The sequence below is a fragment of the Elephantulus edwardii genome, unplaced genomic scaffold (assembly GCF_000299155.1).
Source record: "Elephantulus edwardii isolate Elephantulus edwardi_28Jun2011 unplaced genomic scaffold, EleEdw1.0 scaffold00045, whole genome shotgun sequence".
NCBI lineage: Eukaryota > Metazoa > Chordata > Mammalia > Macroscelidea > Macroscelididae > Elephantulus > Elephantulus edwardii.
This window is the reverse complement of record NW_006399795.1, coordinates 17,802,219-17,821,591: the sequence shown is the minus strand read 5'-3', so window position 1 is coordinate 17,821,591 and position 19,373 is coordinate 17,802,219. Positions and strand designations below refer to the sequence as shown.

Sequence of the window (19,373 nt, the reverse complement as noted above, 5' to 3'; positions counted from 1 at the left end):
CTGCACCTTCTGCTTTACTGTGAGGATGCGGCCACTAGACCAAGGTCCCCCAGGAGGGTATGCTGAGTCCCCACAGCCCTCCCGGCCACGCCCAGCCTTGGCATGGAGCCGCCTTGTCACTGGGAAGAGGCCAGCTCCAGATTCTCTTCCTGCCTCTCACCCCCCTGGCTCCTGGGCATGAAAGAGCCTGCTGTTTCTCCAGGGAATTAGCAGCTCCGGACTCCCAGCAGGGCAGCCAGAAGTGGCCCATTCATTTGCCTGGATAGAGGTGAAGCCAAAACACCCTCCCCCTCTCAGGGCATGGGGCATGGGGAGCTCTAGAGGAGCCTGCAGCGGTGCCTCTGGTTCAGGAGGTAGAAACTAAGGCACAAAGAAACAAAGTTATTTGGCCAAGGTCATCCCAGGAGGCCTGGGATTTGAACTCCAATCTGATTGAAGATTTCCCTCCACCAGGCTGAACTCTGCACTCTTCTGGGACAGGAATGGAAGCGGCATGTGGGTGTGAGGACGACTGTGGTTGTAAATGTGACCGTGTGGGAGTGACTGAGCCATGGTAGCTGATGACACTGTGTGTCCACTGAATGTCGTCTTGAGCTAGTATCTGCAGGGACGCCCACACAGCAAGCAGGGATATGCATGAGCAGCGTGGTGACCATGGAGATGGGGGGTACGAGTGTGGAGGGGGCAAGAGGAATGACTTAAGGTCAGAGCTCCAGATTTGCTGGTGTGTAGAGTTATGCTTCCAGTTATGAGTATATGAGAAACCTTTATGATGTTGTCATGTGACTAGCTTATGACTGGGTGTCGATGATTGTGGATGGCATTGTGTTTGACTGATGTGAACATGGCTGAAGATAACATGTTCAAGGATCCACTAGTCACATCACCTTAGGTGAGTTGAAGGCATGTAGGACGATGCTGTCCACCCTGGGACCCAGTTCTCCTTGAGATTTGGCCAACAGCCCCTTCCCCCATCTCCTCCCCTACAGCAACCCCTGGCCAGGGGGGCCCCAGTCAAGTGGGGGGGAACACAGAAGGGATCAAGGGTTTGTGGAGGGGGGGCTGGGCAAATCCCAGCACAGGCCTATAAATAGCTCTTTGAACCCAGCAGATTCCCAGGCTGGTCCCCTCTATTCAAGCCCCCCGGCAACAGCCTGCCCTGGGCCCCAGGCCAGCCCCTCAGAGCTCAGCCCTGGCGCCAGCCTGGGCAGAAGGGGAGCAGTGTGACTTTGTGGCTGTAGACCTGGGCTCCCACTGTCCTTAGGTGTGTTCTGCAAACTTGCATGCAATCCCCTCCAGAACAGAAGTTTCCTGTTTGCTTATTCCACCCCATCTCATTCCCCCAAAGAGCAGACTCTTTGAGAAGGGACCTGTTCATTTATTCTCATTTTAGGGGGTAAACTGAGGCAGAGAAAGATCCTCACATGGCTCACCCAGAGATACAGTTTTATTGAGGGCCACAGACTTTGGACCTAGGCCTTATGCAGGCTGAGTTGTTAAATTCTCACACACCGTGATTAGTGATAACCACACAATCACATCAATTATGCAGCCACACAACTACACACAACTACAACCACACATACTCAAAGTAATCACACACATTCACACATCACAAGCCCCTCACACACACACATCACATGGCCACACCATCACATTCACATGATCAATTACACAGTCGCATAACTATACAGCACACAGATCACAGGATAGATATGGTGCTCACACATTGCTCCGTTAAAGGACAACATGCAGCCTGTCATGCAACCTCCTAAGACAGACAACAATGCAGTCACACAAGCACATTCAGCTTCACTCCTCCCATCAGCTCCTGAGACTGTCGGCCAGCTGTAGTTGGGTACTGGTGGCCTGGGTTAAGTCACCCTCAGACACTGACTCCCACGTCAGCAACGTAGCGGCCCCGAGACTTCCTATGAGGGGCAGTGCCAGGTGCGGTTTAGTGGGCAAGAGGCCCAGAAGGCTCATCCCTACTTGAGGCACTGTTGCTCACAGCCGCTGTGAGTTCTTCATCGTTCCCATCCGGTTTCAATGACTTCACAACATTGTCAGGTCCTCATTTGTCTGCTCAGTCCCCCAGTCCACTGAGACCCACAGACATAGGACACATACAGGGCTAGACTTCTAGGTGAGGTAACTCATTCGCTGAGTGCACAGACTGAGGACAGAGGACAGGGGAAGGAGGAGAGGTTATATAGGCTGAATGTTGTTGTTGTTGTTAGGTGCTGTCGACTTGATTATGAGTCATAGGAATCCTATGGACAAAAGTTCTGAACCCTGTTCTGTCCTGTGCCATCTTCACACTTCCTGACACACAAGAGCACATTGCGGCAGTCACTGTGTCAATCCACATGGTTGACGGTATTCCTTTTCTTCACCGACCTTCCACCATCATCATGCCCTTCTCCAAGGAATAGCGTCTCCTAGCAATATGCCCAAAGTACATAAGGGGACTCCTCATCATTCTTACCTCCAAAGAGCACTTGGGCTGCACCCTCTCCAAGACACATGTGTTTGTTCTCTTGGCCATCCATGGGATGTTCAGTGCTCTTCTCCAACACTTACAGCTCAAAGGTATCAATTTTTCTTCTGTCATCCTTATTCATCGTCCATCTCTCAGAAGTAATTGGAAAGATTATAGCCTGAATCAGATGCACCTTAGTCCTCAAACTGAGGACTAAGTCCACGTTTTCTTATACTGCAATAAAATTTATGTAACATCAAAATCCATCATTTTGATGATTGTAAAGTGCATATTTCAGTATCATTTAGTGGCATTCCTAATATTGTGCAACCATCATCTCTGTCACATTCTAGAACATTATCATCACCACTAAAAGAAGTTCCACTTCTTCTACTCCACTGTCTCTTTCTATAGATTTGCCGGTTCTTCTTCTTATTTGTTTTTGTTGTTGTTGTGTGCCACCGAGTCAGAAACTACTCCCAGCTGATCTCCAGAAGTTTTTCAGAAAAACACTAGTTTGTCTTGGGAAAACCACAGCCTCCTGCAGGCAAGGAGGGCAAAGCCTTATCTCTCATACTTTGCTGTCATGCATGTTGCTAGAAGACTTTTGCTTGGAAAGGTAGAGAGTTAGTGACAAAGAGAAAGACCCTCAATGAGATGTATCAACATGGTGACTGCAGCAATGGGCTCAAGTGTGTCAGAGATAATGAAAACGACAGAGGATAAAACAGGGTTCAGTTCTGCTGTTCATGGGGTCACAATGAGTCATACTCAACTTGACAAAATCTGACAATATAAACCACATAAACAACATAAACGTGGGAGATTTTCCATCTTTCTTTCATGGAGCCACTGGTGGATTTTTTAATCACCCAGCAAGATTCTACTGAAGATTATAAAAAACGACGGGAACAGCACATCAGCAGAGAACTGCCAGAGGTCCAGGCTGGGTTTAGAAGGGGTCGTGGTACTAGGGATATTGTAGCTGTTAGATGGATCTTAGCTGAAAGCAGGGAATACCAGAGGAATGTCTGTGTTTCACTGACTATGCAAAGGCATTTGACTGTGTAGATCATAACAAACTGTGGCCGACTCTGAGAAGAATGGGAATCTCAGAACACTTAATCATTCTAATGCAAAACCTATACTTGGGCCAGGAGGCAGTCATCAGAACAGAGCAAGGGAACACTGCATGGTTCAAAATTCGGAAGGGCGTACGCCAGGGATGCGTCCTATCTCCATACCTTTTCAACCTGTATGCAGAACAGATTATCCTGAAGGCTGGGCTCTATGAGGAGAAATGTGGGGTCAAGATTGGTGGACAATCTATCAGCAATCTGCCTTAGGCAGATGACACAACTCTGCTTGCTGAAACTGAGGAGGACCTGAAGCACCTGCTGCAGAGGGTCAAGGACTGTAGCTTCCAATATGGATTGAGGCTCAATGTCAAGAAGACAAAGATTCTCACCACTGGGCCAATTGGAAGCATTAGGATGGATGGTGAAGAGATTGAGATTGTTCACAGCTTTAGTTTGCTTGGCTCCACAGTCAACACTCTTGGCACCAGTAGCCAGGAAATTAAAAGGCGCATTGCCATGGGAAAGTCTGCTGTTAGGGACCTCTCCAAAGTACTGAAGAGCAATGGTGTCTCTCTGGAGACTAAGGTGCGTCTGATACAGGCCATGGCCTTTGCAATCACTTGTTATGCATCAGAGAGTTAGTTGGACAATGACCAAGGAGGACAGAAGGAGAATTGATGCCTTTGAGCTGTGGTGCTGGAGAAAAGTATTGAGAGTACCATGGACTCCTAGGAAAACAAACAGATTCATCCTGAAAAGGGTTAAACTGGGTGGCTCTTTGGAGGCAAGGATTCTGAGACTCCGTCTAACATACTTTGGACATATTGTAAGAAGAGACCGGTCCTTGGAGAAGGACATCATGCTGGGGAGGGTGGAGGGACAGCAAAGGAGGGGAAGGCCCTCTATGAGGTGGATTGATTTGGTGACTGGGGTTATCAGGATGGGAGTGTCAAAGACAGTGTGATTGGCACAAGACAGAGCAGAGTTTAGGGCTGTTGTACATAGGATCACTATGAGTCGCAAGCGACTCGACGGCACATAACAACACCACCTTTGGATTTAGAAGAGGTCGTGGTACTACAGACATTATCACTAGTGTCAGATGGATCTTGGAGCCAAGCAAAAATTACCAGAAATGCATATCTGTGTTTCATTGACAATGCAAAGGCATTTGACTGTGTGGATCATAACAAATTGTGTTTAACCTGGAGGAGAAAGGAAATCCCAGAACACTTGATTGTGCTTATGTGATATCTACACTTGGACCAGAAAGCAGTTATTAAAACAGAGCAAGAAAACACTGCATGGTTCAAAATCAGAAAAGGGGTGCATCACAGGTGCATCCTGTCTCCATGCCTTTTCAATCTATATGCAGAACAGATCATCTGGGGGGGCTAGACTTTATGAGGAGGAATGTGGGATCAGGATTGGAGGAAGACTAATCAACAACCTACGTTATGCAGTTAATACAACCTTGCTTGCTGAAACTGAAGAGGACCTGAAGCACTTGCTGCAGAAGATCAAGGACTATAGTCTTCAATATGGATTGAAGCCAATTGGCAGCACCATGATAGATGGAGAAGAGATTGAGGTTGTTAACAATTACAGCTTGCTCAGTTCCACAATCAACAATCTTGGCACCGGCAGTCAAGAAATCAAAAGACGAATTGTGTTAGGAAAATCTGCTGTCAGGGACCTCTCCAGAGTACTGAGAAGCAACGATGTCAGTCTAAAGACTAAGGTGCGTCTGATGAAGTCTATGTCTTCGCAATTACTTGCTACGCATCAGAGAGCTAGACAATGACTAAGAATGACAGAAGAAGAATTGATGCCTTCGAGTTGTGATGCTGGAAAGATCTTGAACATACCATGGACTGCCAAGAAAACAAATAGGAAATCTGTCTTGGAGAGAGTGAAACCAAGTTTCTCCTTGGAAGCTAAGATTTTGAAGCTCCATCTCACATACTTTGGGCATGTGACCAGGAGGGAGTGGTCCTTGGAGAAAGACATTTTCAGAAGGGTGAAGGGACAGCACAGGAGAGGAAGACCCCGGATGAGATGGATTGATATAGTAACTGAGGTGATGTGTGTAGGTGTGTCAGAGTCAGTGAGACTGGCTCAGGACAGGGCAGGCTTCAAAGCTGCTGTACATAGGTTGTTATGAGTTGTTCCCTGAATATTTCATGTTGTTGTTTTTAAATGCAGTCAACATGGAACCAACTAGCAGGTTTTCTCAGAGGCCAGTGGTCCTGAGACTGCAGTGGTTAGAGCTTGACTGCCAATAGGTCTGCAGTATGAACTCACCAGCCATCCCATGTTACAAAGATGTGGCAGTCTGCTTCTGCCAAAATTCAGAGTCTTGGGGCAGTTTTCTGTCCTAAAGGGATATTGTGAAGCAGAATTCACTTGATAGTAGTGGCTTTTGTGTTCTATGGATTTTTTTTGGAGGAAGGGAGGCATTTCACAGAAATAGAATCATTCAGTACACACCTTTGTGTGTGGCTTCTCTCACTGAGAGCAATGTTTTCGAGGTTCACCCACTTTGCAACATGTTATCAGTGCTTCAATGCCTTTCCCCCTATTGTAAAAAATACAAGTTTTAGTACATTTGCCAGTTCAGCGTTTTCCATGTATACAGTTCCATGAGATCAATTACATTAGCCATGCAGTGCAATCATTTGCAAAGTGCTTTTGCCATGTTTTCCATCCCTCTCAACAAAAATTTGTTGCCTTCTAACTAGTAGTTTCCCCTTTTTCTACTCCTTCCTGCCCCTGATAAATTTCATCCTTTTAAAGAGCTGAATAATATTCCAAGACTGCAATGGTGGCGGAGGAGTTGTTGGGCTGCCATCCCCAAAGGCATGCAGTTCAAATCCACTGACCGCTCCATGAGCAATCTCCTCCCTTGTGATTTACTGCCTCTGAAAACCTGCTGGCGAGTCAGCTATGAGTTGGTTCCCAGTTTTCAGCTTCTCCAGATAAGGGCCTTCCCCTTCAGAATACGTATATGACCCCTGCCCAAACCATGAGCATTTTTTTTAAACCACGAACATTCTTAGTCCGGCAACAGGACTGGCATCCAGCAGATGCTCGTAAAGGGAAGGCTGACTGGATGGAAAAGATGAATGAGGTGATGGAACGAACTCTGGCGTGTGGCGGCCATACTCAAACCCAACCTCTACACGTCTCTTACCAGCTGAGTGGCCAGGAGGGTCCCTACTTTCTCAGAACCTCTCTTTCCTTGACCGTACCGGTAAACCAGTTGCCCTCAAGTGAACACCCAACTCACTACTGTTTGGCTCCACATATGTCAGAGTAGAACCGTGCTTGGGTTTCCAATGGCTGATTTTTTCAGAAGTGAATCAGAAGGTGTTTCTGAGGCGCCTCTGGGTGGACTCAAACCTTCAACAGTTCAATTTGCAACCTCACGTGTCCACTGTTTGCTTGATTCAGACACTCGTCCCAGGGTATAAATGGTCCAAAATCCTTGGAGTGTGAGCTCTTGAGTAGCGGGCAAATTGAGGCTCTAATCTCAGTTTTGCGCTTTCCCTGTGGATGACCTTGAGAAGCTGTTCTGCTTCTCTGAGGCTCAGTTTCCCCACCTGTGAAATGGAGCTGGCTCCACCCAAGAGCCCGCTTGGGACATAGAATGATGCTCTTGGCACAGGCTGAATGGGGAAACGAGCGCTGCCTCTCCGTGGGCTGGGTGAGTGGTGGAAGGGGTGGGGGGTTTAGGAACCGGAGCCCCCTGCCTCGCGCTGCCAGCAGCCTCGGGCTTGCGGGGGGCGCATGCGCAGCGCAGCCCCGCAGCCCCTTTATAAGCCGTTGAGGCGGCGCTGGGGCGAGCGGAGCGCAGGGCGCAGGGCTGGACCCCGCGCCGAGCGAGCCGAGCCCGAGCGTCCTTTGTGCCGGGCGGCAGTCCCAGGGATGCGTCCGAGCTAGGAGCCAGGTGGGGGTCCGACTGGGGGAGGGGATCTCGGAATTGGAAACCGCGCTGGGAAACTGGGGAAGGCGCCTGGATTCAGGGAGAAGCTCCCAGAGTGGGGAAGGGGCTGGTGGGGGAGGGGAGCCCCGGCTGGGGAGGGAAAGCAAACTAGGAGTGGGCTTCGGAATGTCATGGAGGGAGACAAGGATTTGGAAGGAGAGTGTCCGGAGAATGCAGAAATGACCCCAGGATAGAGAGGGAGGCAGACTGGGGGTGGATCTCTGCTTTGGAGGAGGAGGCGCTGGGGGAGGGGCACCCCGAGTTTTGAGAGAAGCAGGGGATAGCCAGATGGTGGGTGTGAGGGACTTCATAATGGGGCACCCCGTGGCTGAGCTGAAGTACCCCAAGATTTTAAGTGGGTATTCCCAATTTGAGGCTGAATAGAGGATCTCAGATAGGACTCAGTGGGCAGGGGCCCCAAGATCATTCTGAGAAGGATAAAGAGGGTCTGTGCTGAGAATTAATGAGACTCGGTCTTGGGGAAGGGGTGTCTCCTAGTCTCCCTTTCAGGCGGGTTCTAGTTACCACGTCCTGACTCAGGACGAGGTTCTAGGGGACCCTATTATACCCCAGGAGCTTCCTGTTGTTCCCTCAGACCTGGAGTTTGGGTGTTGCCCTCTCCCCTAGAAAAGAGATCTTCCCAGATATGTACTGGGTGGGGGACCAGCTCCAAATGCCCCAAATGCTGCCAGGGCTATTCAGCCCAGAGAGGGGGCCACCTATCACCTCCTCACTTACCCATGTGTTCACAGCGTGACACAGTCCCTTGCCTCACCCCTTCATTCCATCTGTCTGTGTAGATGGGTGCAGAAGCCCTTTCTTGGTTGGTATGGGGCCATGGGCTCAGGAAGATGGGACTGGGTACCCAGTGCAGGACCACCCTCGTCAGGGCAGGAGCAGTCCCCAGCCCCTGTGCGTGGGGCTTTGTTCCTCTCAGCAGCATCAATGGGCTGGCACTGGCCCCAGCAGGGAGCGAGATGGAGGAAGAAGCTAGGAGCGGAATGGGAAGCTGTGGGAGGTCTGTGAGTCTTGGGACCCTGGAATCCCAGCACTTTCACTGGCTCGTGGTCATCCCCAAATCAAATGAACCCTCCTTGGAGGTGGATGTGTCTGCCTGATGAGGTGGTCTGGTGCCTGTGATTAGGCGGTCTGGTGTCCTCCACGAGTTGATGGGACTGAGGTTTTGTCTTTGTCCGGAAACTTGTACTGGGTCCTTGTCACCAGGTGGCACAATGGTTGTGTGACCACCAGCCACCAAGGCCACCTTTCTCCAGTCAGGCTGTGCCAGGGACTGGTACTATTGTACATGCATTTGCACATGTCTGTAAGGAGCAGTGCCTGATTGTGCAAGGCTGATGAGGGGCTTACTTAGGGGGTGTGAGCCTGTGGGCATGCGTCTTTGTGCAGAAGATAAGCCTGTGAGTTCCTGTATTGTCTCTTTGTTGATGTCCGTGTGAATCTCTGTGTCTCCTGAGTCTCTACCGTATGGATATGTGTCCTTGTATATATACAGCAAGGCTCCTCTTTGTGGATTTGCACTGTGACCCTTGGGTGTGAGATGTGTCCTATGTGTAAAATTGGGGAGTTAGCAAGGGACCCCTGAAAGGGACCCCTGATGTGATTTGCTGACTCTGCTTTCTTTCTCTTCTGAGTTGTCCATCTTCACATCTAGGCACACAATACACGCAGACTCACTGGCCAGGACACACACGTGTGCCCAGCCCTTGCCAGTGGACTTTCAGACTTACACAAGCAGCGAGACCACAGTTATCCCTGTGCCCACTGACAGGGAACTCTCCTCCCCCACTGCCGCTGTGACTGCATGTATATATTCCCAAGCCTTGAGGTGTGACCTCACATACACTCCAGAAGCACAGTCAGCCACAAACACAAAAACAGCCACTGCCAAATCCACCCAGACAGTAGTAGGTGTGAGCCACACCCCCACCCTCATCTCGGGCAGCCCCTCCTCCAGCACCCCTCGCCCCACTTCGCAGCTCTACTTACATATGCATGAGATACGTACATTATTCATGAGGGGGACGAGCTCTAGGCAGCTGTGTAAACGCTCACCTCTAGCAGCCCTGGGAGGAGGCATTTTGAGAGAAGAGGTAGGGGTTAGTGAGGGTAAGCATTGGAGGGGGGATCGAGTGCTTGGGTGTGGAGAAGGGGGCGTGTCCCGAAGATTCTGTATTTGTCACTGAGCAGTATATTTGAGCATGTGCATGAAGCACTGTGTATAGGAAGCTGCTGTTCAAGGTGAAGGTATCAAAGATATTACTTATTTAATCATTTAATCTCCAAGAGAATGCTATTAGGTGAATATCCCCATTTTACAGATGGAGATGTTGATGCATAGAGCAAAGAAGCAGTTTGTCTAAGGTCACCCAGTATGCATGGTGTTGAAGTATGAGTGTGTGTTTATGTGTCTGAATTTGTGGTACGTGTGACATTCATGCGAGTCCGTGTGCATGTGTATATGAATGTGTGTACACGTGAATCTGAGTATGGATCTGTCAGTGTATGAGAGTTGTGACCATGTGCACATCTGTGTGTGCACAGTGTGATGTCAAGTCCCTGACCTTGTCATTCCTGAGGTAGTCACAGCCCTGGATTCTGCCCCATCCTCATCCCTATCCCTTAATGTCTCATCAGATGTGACTATGCATCAAGGGCTCCTATATGCTTGGGGTCTCCGGGGGAGAACTAAGGACAGACTGGAATGGTGCCAGAAGCTGACAAAGTTTCTGATTTCACATTGGGGAGCACCAGTCCTGGGCCTGGTGTCTGTGGTTTCCCTGGTCTGTCACCCTTGGCAAGCCACTAGCCTTTTATGTGCCCCTAGGGCTGTTGTACATAGGGTCGCTATGAGTCGCAGGCGACTCGACGGCACATAACAACAACAACAAACAACAGGTATGTGGTTATGGGGACTGAGCAGAGATCAGATGGGCTGTGATGCTGCAGTGCTGTCTGAAGGTTCAGCACCGCGGACAGGTCCCTGATGGCATCCTGGTCCTGGCCTCTGGGAACTGGACTGAGTCTGCTATCCTCAACAGCTCCCATTCTGAGACTCCATCCCACCTCTCCTTAGTGCTAATTTTTAAAATGAGACTGTGTGTGTACAAGGGCTGAGCTTGCACATGATGTTCTCACTTCCCATCTGCTGCCTCTCCTGAGCCTGGTCCTGTGAGGGGGAGTCTGGAGGGTAGGGGGCCTTTGGGGAGGGATCACTTGCCCAATATCCCAGGTCTTAACAGAATATGAAGGCTGGGAGGTCCTCCGTGCTTGGGGTGGGGTTTGCATACAGCAGGTACTCAATAATTATCCACCAGATGTCCATGGGCCACCACCCCTCTATATGGCTATTCCCACTACTGAGGTTTCTCTGTGGGCTGTAGAGACACCCTCACCAGATAGCAAATAGAGAGGGTGGCAGGTGGGCCGGGGCAAAGCCCCCTTTTCCGGCAAGGAGCTGGCAGTTCCTCAGGAATCCCAGAAACTAAGAATAGAATCTTGGTGACAACCAAATCCTGGAATTGAAGCTGAGAATCGTGTCAAGGGCGACCATACTTAAATACTGGGGACTCAGGGGTAACTGGGCTGGCTGCTTCTCTCCAGGAGGCCCTCAGTCTGAAGGAGGAAGCCAACCTGAAAAATAGGATCCCAATCTGGGCTGTGGGAAGGTCAATAATCGTAACAGCACTGAAATATATTCCTTCATATCAGGAAGCTTAAAAAGCATTTTAAAATGCATTGACTCATCTCTTCCTTCCAACCATATTATCCCCATTTGACCCATGAAGAAACAGAACACAGAGAAGTTAAGCTACTTTCCCAAGGTGACACAGCAAGGAAAATGCAGAAAGACAAACTCCCCAGACAGACTTGCTCCATGCTTTTGACCATGAGGCATCACTGCTCAGATTCTGAAATCAGCTGGTCCTGGGTTTGAATTATAGCTCAGCCCTTGCTTGTTTGCTGTGTGACCTTGAATTACTTCCTGGCCTCTCTGAGCCCTGGATTCCCATTCCAAGAAGCTGAACAGATCTTGCTGTTACTTAGCCTTCCTCTCCTCTCCTCCTGCCCTCTCTTTTTCCAGGTCCAGGATGGGGGTCACTTCTGCCTGGGCCACAGGCCTCCTGATGTTCCCAATGCTGCTTCTTGTGGTTGCGGAACAGGGTAAGTAGGCTTGTATGGAGAAAGAGGCTGGGGTCCAGGAGCTTGACGGTCAGGAGTTGCTTTTTAACTCCACAGCCTTCTGTTGCTGGCTCCCTGGCTTGGTCCAGAGAATAGAACAAGAATAGATGAAAAAGGTCTTTGAACAGTCAAAAGCAAACCAGACACCTGAGACATTATTTTTAGTCTTTGCCAGCGGAGGCTGGAAGTTCCCACCTCTGAACTGTTTTAACTGTTCAACTGAAATGAGCTAGGAGAGCAAAAGGGAGCGAAAGCATGGGCACGTGGGTGCCGAGAGAGAACAAATGAAAGATGAATTGAGATTGGTGTGAAGATTGATTAGTGATATCTACAATGGGGGTGTAGAGGAGTAATGGAAAGGGAGGTGAGTACTTGTTTCTCTAGCATTTCTAGAAGGGTTGTCAAAAGGATTTGGAAATCCCTCACTGATCTGCTTTGTGGCTTTAGGAAAGTAGTGTTACCTCTCTGAGCCTCAGATTACCCAACACCCCCAAAGAGGATGTTACATTGCCATTTCTGCATATGCTTAAGAAGATGCAATGACCTGGTTGCTATAAAATTACCTACCTGACATCCAGAAAGTACTCCACAAACACAATTTCCCATCCGATTGTTGCCCCCTGCTTAATTTCTGGAGAGACTGAGGTTCAGAAAAGGAAACTTGACATTGACAGTGAAGGTGTCTCCTCACCCCATTGGTCTATAGAGAGGCTTATGGCGTCTGGATTTTTGAGTACAGGCAAGACCATGATGGGTTTGACCCTGTTGCTCCCCTTCTGCGGGGATGAAGATCACAGACCTATCACTATTTTGTGGGGGTCACATAGATCACTTATCCCTCCCCGTGGTCTCCCCATCTGTGACATGAGGAAAGCAGCATTCTCTCTAATCTTCACCTCTGAGTCAAGTTCTCTGCCTTCTCCCTCACAGGCACACAGGATGCTGAGAAGGGGCTCCACATGCAGAAGGTGGGTTCAGGGGCAGTGCGGGCTGCACTCGCTGAGCTGGTGTCCCTCCCTTGCCTCTTTACCCTGAAGCTGCGACCTGGTGTGGCCCGAGATGCCCCTAGGATCAAGTGGACCAAGGTGCGGACAGCGTCCGGCCAGCGACAAGACCTGCCCATACTGGTGGCAAAAGACAATGTGGTGCGGGTAGCCAAGGGCTGGCAGGGACGAGTGTCGCTGCCCTCGTATCCCTCACACCGTACCAATGGCACATTGCTGCTCGGGCCCCTGAGGGCCAGCGACTCCGGACTCTACCGCTGCCAGGTGGTGCGAGGCATTGAGGATGAGCAGGACCTGGTGCCCCTGGAGGTGACAGGTGAGTTCCAGTGCAAGAGGGGCTAGGGCCTGGCAGGTGGTGGGGTTAGGCGGGGAGCGCACCCACTTTGTAACATTTAAAAAACCACTCTCTGAACTCAGTCGCCTTTTGTTCCATCTGTGGTGGAAGTTCTCCACAGGTACTAACCTGCCATTAGCACCATTCTCTTGTAGGGAGCTCTGGTGGGTTAGTGGTAAGGGATTGTGCTACCAGTGCACAGGTAGGTGGTTCAAATCCACCAGCTGCAATGGTGTCTCTCTGGAGACTAAGGTGTGTCTGATACAGGCCATGGTCTTCGCAATCACTTGTTATGCATCAGAGAGTTGGACAATGACCAGGAAGGATAGAAAGAGAATTGATGCCTTTGAGCTGTGGTGCTGGAGAAGAGTACTGAGAATACCATGGACTGCTAGGAAAACAAACAGATTTGTCCTGGAAAGGGTTAAACCGGGTGGCTCCTTGGAGGCAAGGATTCTGAGGCTCCGTCTAACATACTTTGGACATGTTGTGAGGAGAGACCGGTCCTTAGAGAGGGACATCATGCTTGGGAGGGTGGAGGGACGGCGCAGGAGAGGAAGGCCCTCTATGAGGTGGGTTGATTCAGTGACTGGGGTAATTGGGATGGGAGTGTCGGAGACAGTGCGATTGGCAGAGGACAGAGCGGAGTTTAGGGCTGTTGTACATAGGGTCACTATGAGTTGCAGGCGACTTGACGGCACATAACAACAACCAGAGGAGAAAGATGAGCGGTCAACTCCTGTGAGATTTACTGCCTCCATATCAACTCCTTGTGTGGGTTTTTACTGCCTCTGAAAACCCGCTGGAGGTTCAACTATGGGTTGGTTCCAACTCTACGGTACACGACAACTTGCAGCTTGGTCTTGTAGTCTACAGGTCAACCTCCCACAATATCTAGGAACGATTTCAGCCTCTTTTTTTAAATCCAATTTTTGATCATTGAATTTAATATAGCATTAAGTGGTTCCGTTATAGAGTTCTCACCTTCCATACAGAAGCCCTGGGCTCTATTCCCAGCCAGTGCATCTCACGCACAGCCCCCACCCATCTGTCAGCAGAGGCTTACGTGTTGCTGAACTAGTTTCCATGGTGCTTCCAGACTAAGAGGGACTAGGAGGAACAATCTGGCAATCTAGTTCTGACAATCAGCCCCTGAAAACTCTGTATCACCATGGTCTGACCGGGAACCAATCACAGGGAGGGCGCCGGACGGGGCAGCATTTTGCTGTGTGGTGCCTGGAGTCACCAGGCTTTCAAAGCTGACTAAAAGGCAGCGAGCACCAGTTTTACATGACGCAAAAGAGATTGGATTTCTATTTCAGATACAACTGTAAAAATCCCTTCAAATAATTTTGCCTATCTTTTTAAAAAGCAAGTCTATTTTTACAAAAGCAAGCTGCTTAAAAATATACATTATGGAAATAACACTCCTTTAATACCTGTTTAACTAATTCCTTATATTAAATCCTCTCTGTTGAAATATCCAGTGTAGTTTCTGTTTTCTTAACTGATTAGAGTGGACAAGGAAAGAAAACAGTTAAATGATTAAAGACCTTAAGTTTCTTCTGCACTCACCCCTACCCTGGGTTCAGTATCCCCTGACACTGGCAGGATGAGACCAATGTCTTTCTTCTATTTTATGAAGTTGCCCACTGTTCCCCTTCTACAGTTTTACTCCTCAAAACTGATAAAACTCAAGGCCTCAAAGAACAGTGATTTGTGACACAAAGACAGTGAATTCCACATTGGAAGTGGTTTCATTCATTTATTCAGCAAAACAATTCTTGAGCACCTACTTTGTGCTGGCCTGGTGCTCGGGACATGGCATGGATGAGTTCAGCTGCTACCATCTGGGAACACAGTCTGATAACACAAAGCAAAACATTTATTTCCTTTCTATGCCCAACTGTTTCATTCACGGTGAACAGTACTGCTGATTTCTGGCCTGGTTTACAAGCCACTTCCTCCTGGAAGCCTTCCATGAATCTATCCTCAGTCTGCACAAGAAATAGCCTTCCATCTGGCCTGTGCTTTCTTTATGAAGGGATGCCTTGAACTTCCAAAAGGCAGCACCCCTTTGCCATGCATCCTATCTTCTCTAGGACCTGACTCTGAGATGGAAGATGTCATCTTTGGAGTCAGATTGTCCTGGATTTGAATTATGGCTCTGCCTCATATTTCCTCTATGACTCTAGATACAGCTCTCATCTTCTGTGACCCTCAGTTTCCTTCTCTGGAAATTGGGACCATTCACAGGGTTGCTGTAAATATGGATCTGTTTATAAATGCTTTGCACATTGTAAATATTTGTCAAGTTTCAATGCTTTATGGTCATCATTAAGGCTCCTGGGTTACACAGATAGCTTGTGCTTATTACCAATCTGTCAGATGTCATAATGATTACCCATGTTGGACAAGGTTTGGTAGATTAAGACTTGGAAGCAGGACTGGCATCCACTTCTTAAATAACAGGCCTTTGGAAACCCTATGAACACTAGAGAAATGATGATAGTTCTAGAACAGGGTTCAAATCTTTTGTTCATAGGGTCTCTATGAGTCGTACTTGACTTGACAACACTTAAAACAACAACAACAACAACCCATCTGAAGGTTGCCAGTTTAGACTTTCCCAGTGGTAATGTGCAAGTACAGCCAAGAAAAGCCCTGGGAGGCAGTTCTGGAGTGAAAATATAAAAGCACCATGTTGATGGCAAGGTTTGATTTTTTCTGGAATTTTAAAAAATAATCATTGTTATCAGTTTTCTCATCTCTAAAATGGGGGCATGGTGCCTGGAGCTGAGTGAATAAATGTGGTGCAGGGCACACAGTATGGCGGCAGGTCTATTATTGTCAGACTGGTGGGATGACTCAGGAAAGGAGTATGTCTTTTCTTTAAGATGTCCCTTTCTGCTCCTTCCCCCGCCCCCCGCAGGTGTTGTGTTCCACTACCGAGCAGCCCGGGACCGCTATGCTCTGACGTTTGCTGAAGCCCAGGAGGCCTGCCGTCTCAGCTCAGCCACCATTGCAGCACCACGGCACCTACAGGCAGCCTTTGAGGACGGCTTCGACAACTGTGATGCTGGCTGGCTCTCTGACCGTACAGTAAGGTGAGATGGGACGCAGAATGGGAAAATGGCAGGCGACTCTCCGAGGAAAAGAGCATCCTCGGAGAAACATTAGCACACACCTGGGAGGGACCTTTCCTTGTCTTGCCAGGTATCCTATCACACAGTCACGCCCTGGTTGCTATGGTGACCGTAGCAGCCTTCCCGGAGTGAGAAGCTATGGGCGGAGAGACCCACAAGAACTCTATGATGTCTACTGCTTTGCTCGAGAGTTGGGGGGTAAGTCTAGGCTGGGAAGGACACCCCACAGCACCTCTGAGCACCTGTTACTCTCCATCCCTTAAGTGTCCCCTAGTACCCACCTGTCTGGAGTTTCATCCACCTCTAAACAACTAAAACCTGAGTTAGACACTAACCCTCTCAGAGCCCTTCCTCTTTCGGCTCACTATCCTCCTCTACTTTAAACCCCTTCTCCCTCAGTGAGCCCCTCCCTCTCATTGGAGACCGATTTGCTCAGAGATCTGAGATATCTCATTTGTAAAAAGAGACAAAACTCTCACTTTTTTGCGTTGAAAGTACAGATGAGCTGACCATACAACAGTGTTTGTTATGGACTGCTTAACCATTTGCTCCCCAAACCAGGCCCAATCAGGGCTATTTCAATTGAAGAGAGACCCCTTTACAAGGGCTAGGGTGGGTTCCTCGTCCAGCCTGACCCCAGCTGCCCCTCCCGCAGGCGAGGTCTTCTACGTGGGCCCAGCCCGCCGCCTGACGCTGGCCGGAGCGCGTGCCCAATGCCGCCGCCAGGGCGCCACGCTAGCCTCGGTGGGGCAGCTGCACCTGGCCTGGCACGAGGGCCTGGACCAGTGTGACCCAGGTTGGCTAGCAGACGGCAGCGTGCGCTACCCGATCCAGACGCCGCGCCGGCGCTGCGGGGGCCCGGCCCCCGGTGTGCGCACCGTCTACCGCTTCGCCAACCGCACCGGCTTCCCCGCTCCCGCCGCGCGCTTTGACGCTTACTGCTTCCGAGGTGAGTACAGCCCCGCCCCAAGGGCTTCATTGGAGTGAATGCCATGGGCCACGCCTCCTTGATGCTTCCAGCCCGTGATAGCCACGCCCCTGGGCTGTGATCTCGGCCTTGTGACAGCCAGGCCACAAAAGAGCCCAACCAACCTTGTTGCCATTCCACCCCTTCGTTGACTGTACAGAGTAGCACTGCCCCGTAGTTTTCCATCCAGTGCGTTTCAGTCACCGCGTATGCATTTGAATTAGAGCGTTGGTGGAGAATATTAAATTACACCACAGATTGCCGGAATAATGAACAAATCTGTCTTAGAAGAAGCACAGCCAGAATGCTTCTTAGGATCAAGGAGGGTGAGACGTTTTTTCACATACTTTGGATGTCTAACAGGAGGGATCTGGAGAAAGAGCTCATGCTTGCTAAAGTAGGGGGTCAGAATGAAAAAGGAGGACCTTCAATATGAATGCAAACGTAGTAATGACTGTTGTTGTTCTTAAGTGCCATTGAGTCAAGTATGACTCATAGCGACCCCATGAACAAAAGATCTGAACCCTGTTCTATCCTGTGCCATCCTTAGACTTCCCCACACACAAGGGCTCATTGAAGCACTCACTGTGTCAATCCACTTGGTTGAAGGGTTTCCTCTCCTTTGCTGACCCTCCACCCTTCCCAGCATCATGTCCTTCTCCAAGGAATAGACCCTCCTAACAACATGCCCAAAGTATGTGAGGTGAAGCCTCATCATTCTTGACTCCAAAGAGCACTCCAGCTGCACCCTCTCCAAGAAATGTTTGTTTTCTTGGCCATCCATGGGATGGTCAGTGCACTTTTCCAACGCTATAGTTCAAAGGTGTCAATTCTTTTTCTGTCATCCTTATTCATTGTCCATCTCTTGGATGCATAGCAATAACTAGACAGTGTTTTATTCTGTTGGTTGTAATGAGTCGGAAGCGACTCCATGGCATCCAACAATGACAACAGATTTTTCCAGAAGTAAATGATCACATTTTTGTGTTTCAGAGCCACTAGTGAGTTCAAACCACCTACCCTTCTGTGCTCTGGTGACTTAGTGGTAAGGAGCTGCACTACCAACCTGAAGGCACACAGTTCAAACCCACAAGCTGCTTCACAGGAGCATGATGGACAATCTCCTCCTGTATCATTTACTCCCTCTGAAAACCTGCGTGGATGATTGGCTGTGAGTCGGTTCAGACTCTATGGCACATAACAACAATAACCCTATGCTTAAGGAGATCTGTTGGCATAGCACATGGGGAGCTGCATCGCTAACCCAAGGGTGGCCCTTCTCTGGTGATCAAGCCCATCAGTGACTCTTCAGGAGAAAGACAGATACTCCTCCAGTGTGACTTACAGCCTCCAAGGGCCACCTGGAGGGTCAGCTATTAGTTGGTTCCAGCTCCATAACAAATAAGTTGAAAGTTAACCTTTTGATTAGTAGCCAAGCACTTAAGCACTGGGCCAGCAGGGCACCTTCTCAGTGGGACCGAATTCATTAAAATAAGTGTATGGGTCACACCCATAGGATGCTACCCTTCTTAACAATGACCTACAGCGAGTGCTTTCTTGATGATCACCTGCTGCCCAGATGCCACCTGTGTTTACACGATAGTCCCTCCCCAGAAGGATAAGATTTATTAGAATAAATCCCATCGGCCTCATCCACGGAGGGGCTACCTTTCCTACCTACATCCCGAGGAGGGTGCTTTTCTTGCTAGTCACTCCCAGAAGTCTGCGGTTTCTGAGAAAGCCACTCCCAGAGGCAGAGGCCACGGAGAACACTGGCGAGGACCTTCTCTGAAAGATAACTCCTGGCAGCCCTGGTCTGTGAGGACAGGGTGGGGACACTACCACTTGTAGCTATGTCTGCAGGTGCCTATCCTTTTTTGGTAAAGTCCAGGGCCCAGGGGTATGCTGTACTTAGTAGCCAGCCTCTGAGACCACATCCTTAAGGGGGCCGTGATCCTATAATGATGCTACTTTTATAGCCACGCCTCCAGATGTCCAGGCCAGTGGACCTAACTTCTAGTGCATTCGACTCAGATGTCACACCCTTTTTAAAAATCCGTGGCCCTGTGAGAGTGCTACCTTCTCTAGGCCCAGAAGACAAGCCCCTTGGAATGTCCCACCCCTGAGACCTAGGTGGAGCCTAAACCCTGGGGAGGGAGCTAAGCAGGAGCCAGTG

At 49.4% G+C, this 19,373-nt stretch overlaps 1 protein-coding gene across 1 annotated transcript in view; it reads left to right on the top strand.

Annotated features, from left to right (window-relative positions):
* The first annotated feature begins 7,233 nt into the window (after positions 1-7,233).
* Positions 7,234-19,373, top strand: part of NCAN (neurocan) — a 30,721-nt gene continuing 18,581 nt past the window's right edge. The window contains exons 1-7 of the mRNA XM_006885964.1: positions 7,234-7,267; positions 7,384-7,510; positions 11,649-11,728; positions 12,677-13,066; positions 16,017-16,191; positions 16,301-16,428; positions 16,886-17,179. Of these exons, the coding sequence (XP_006886026.1) occupies positions 7,234-7,267; positions 7,384-7,510; positions 11,649-11,728; positions 12,677-13,066; positions 16,017-16,191; positions 16,301-16,428; positions 16,886-17,179 (1,228 nt within the window). The remainder of the gene's footprint in view (positions 7,268-7,383; positions 7,511-11,648; positions 11,729-12,676; positions 13,067-16,016; positions 16,192-16,300; positions 16,429-16,885; positions 17,180-19,373) is intronic.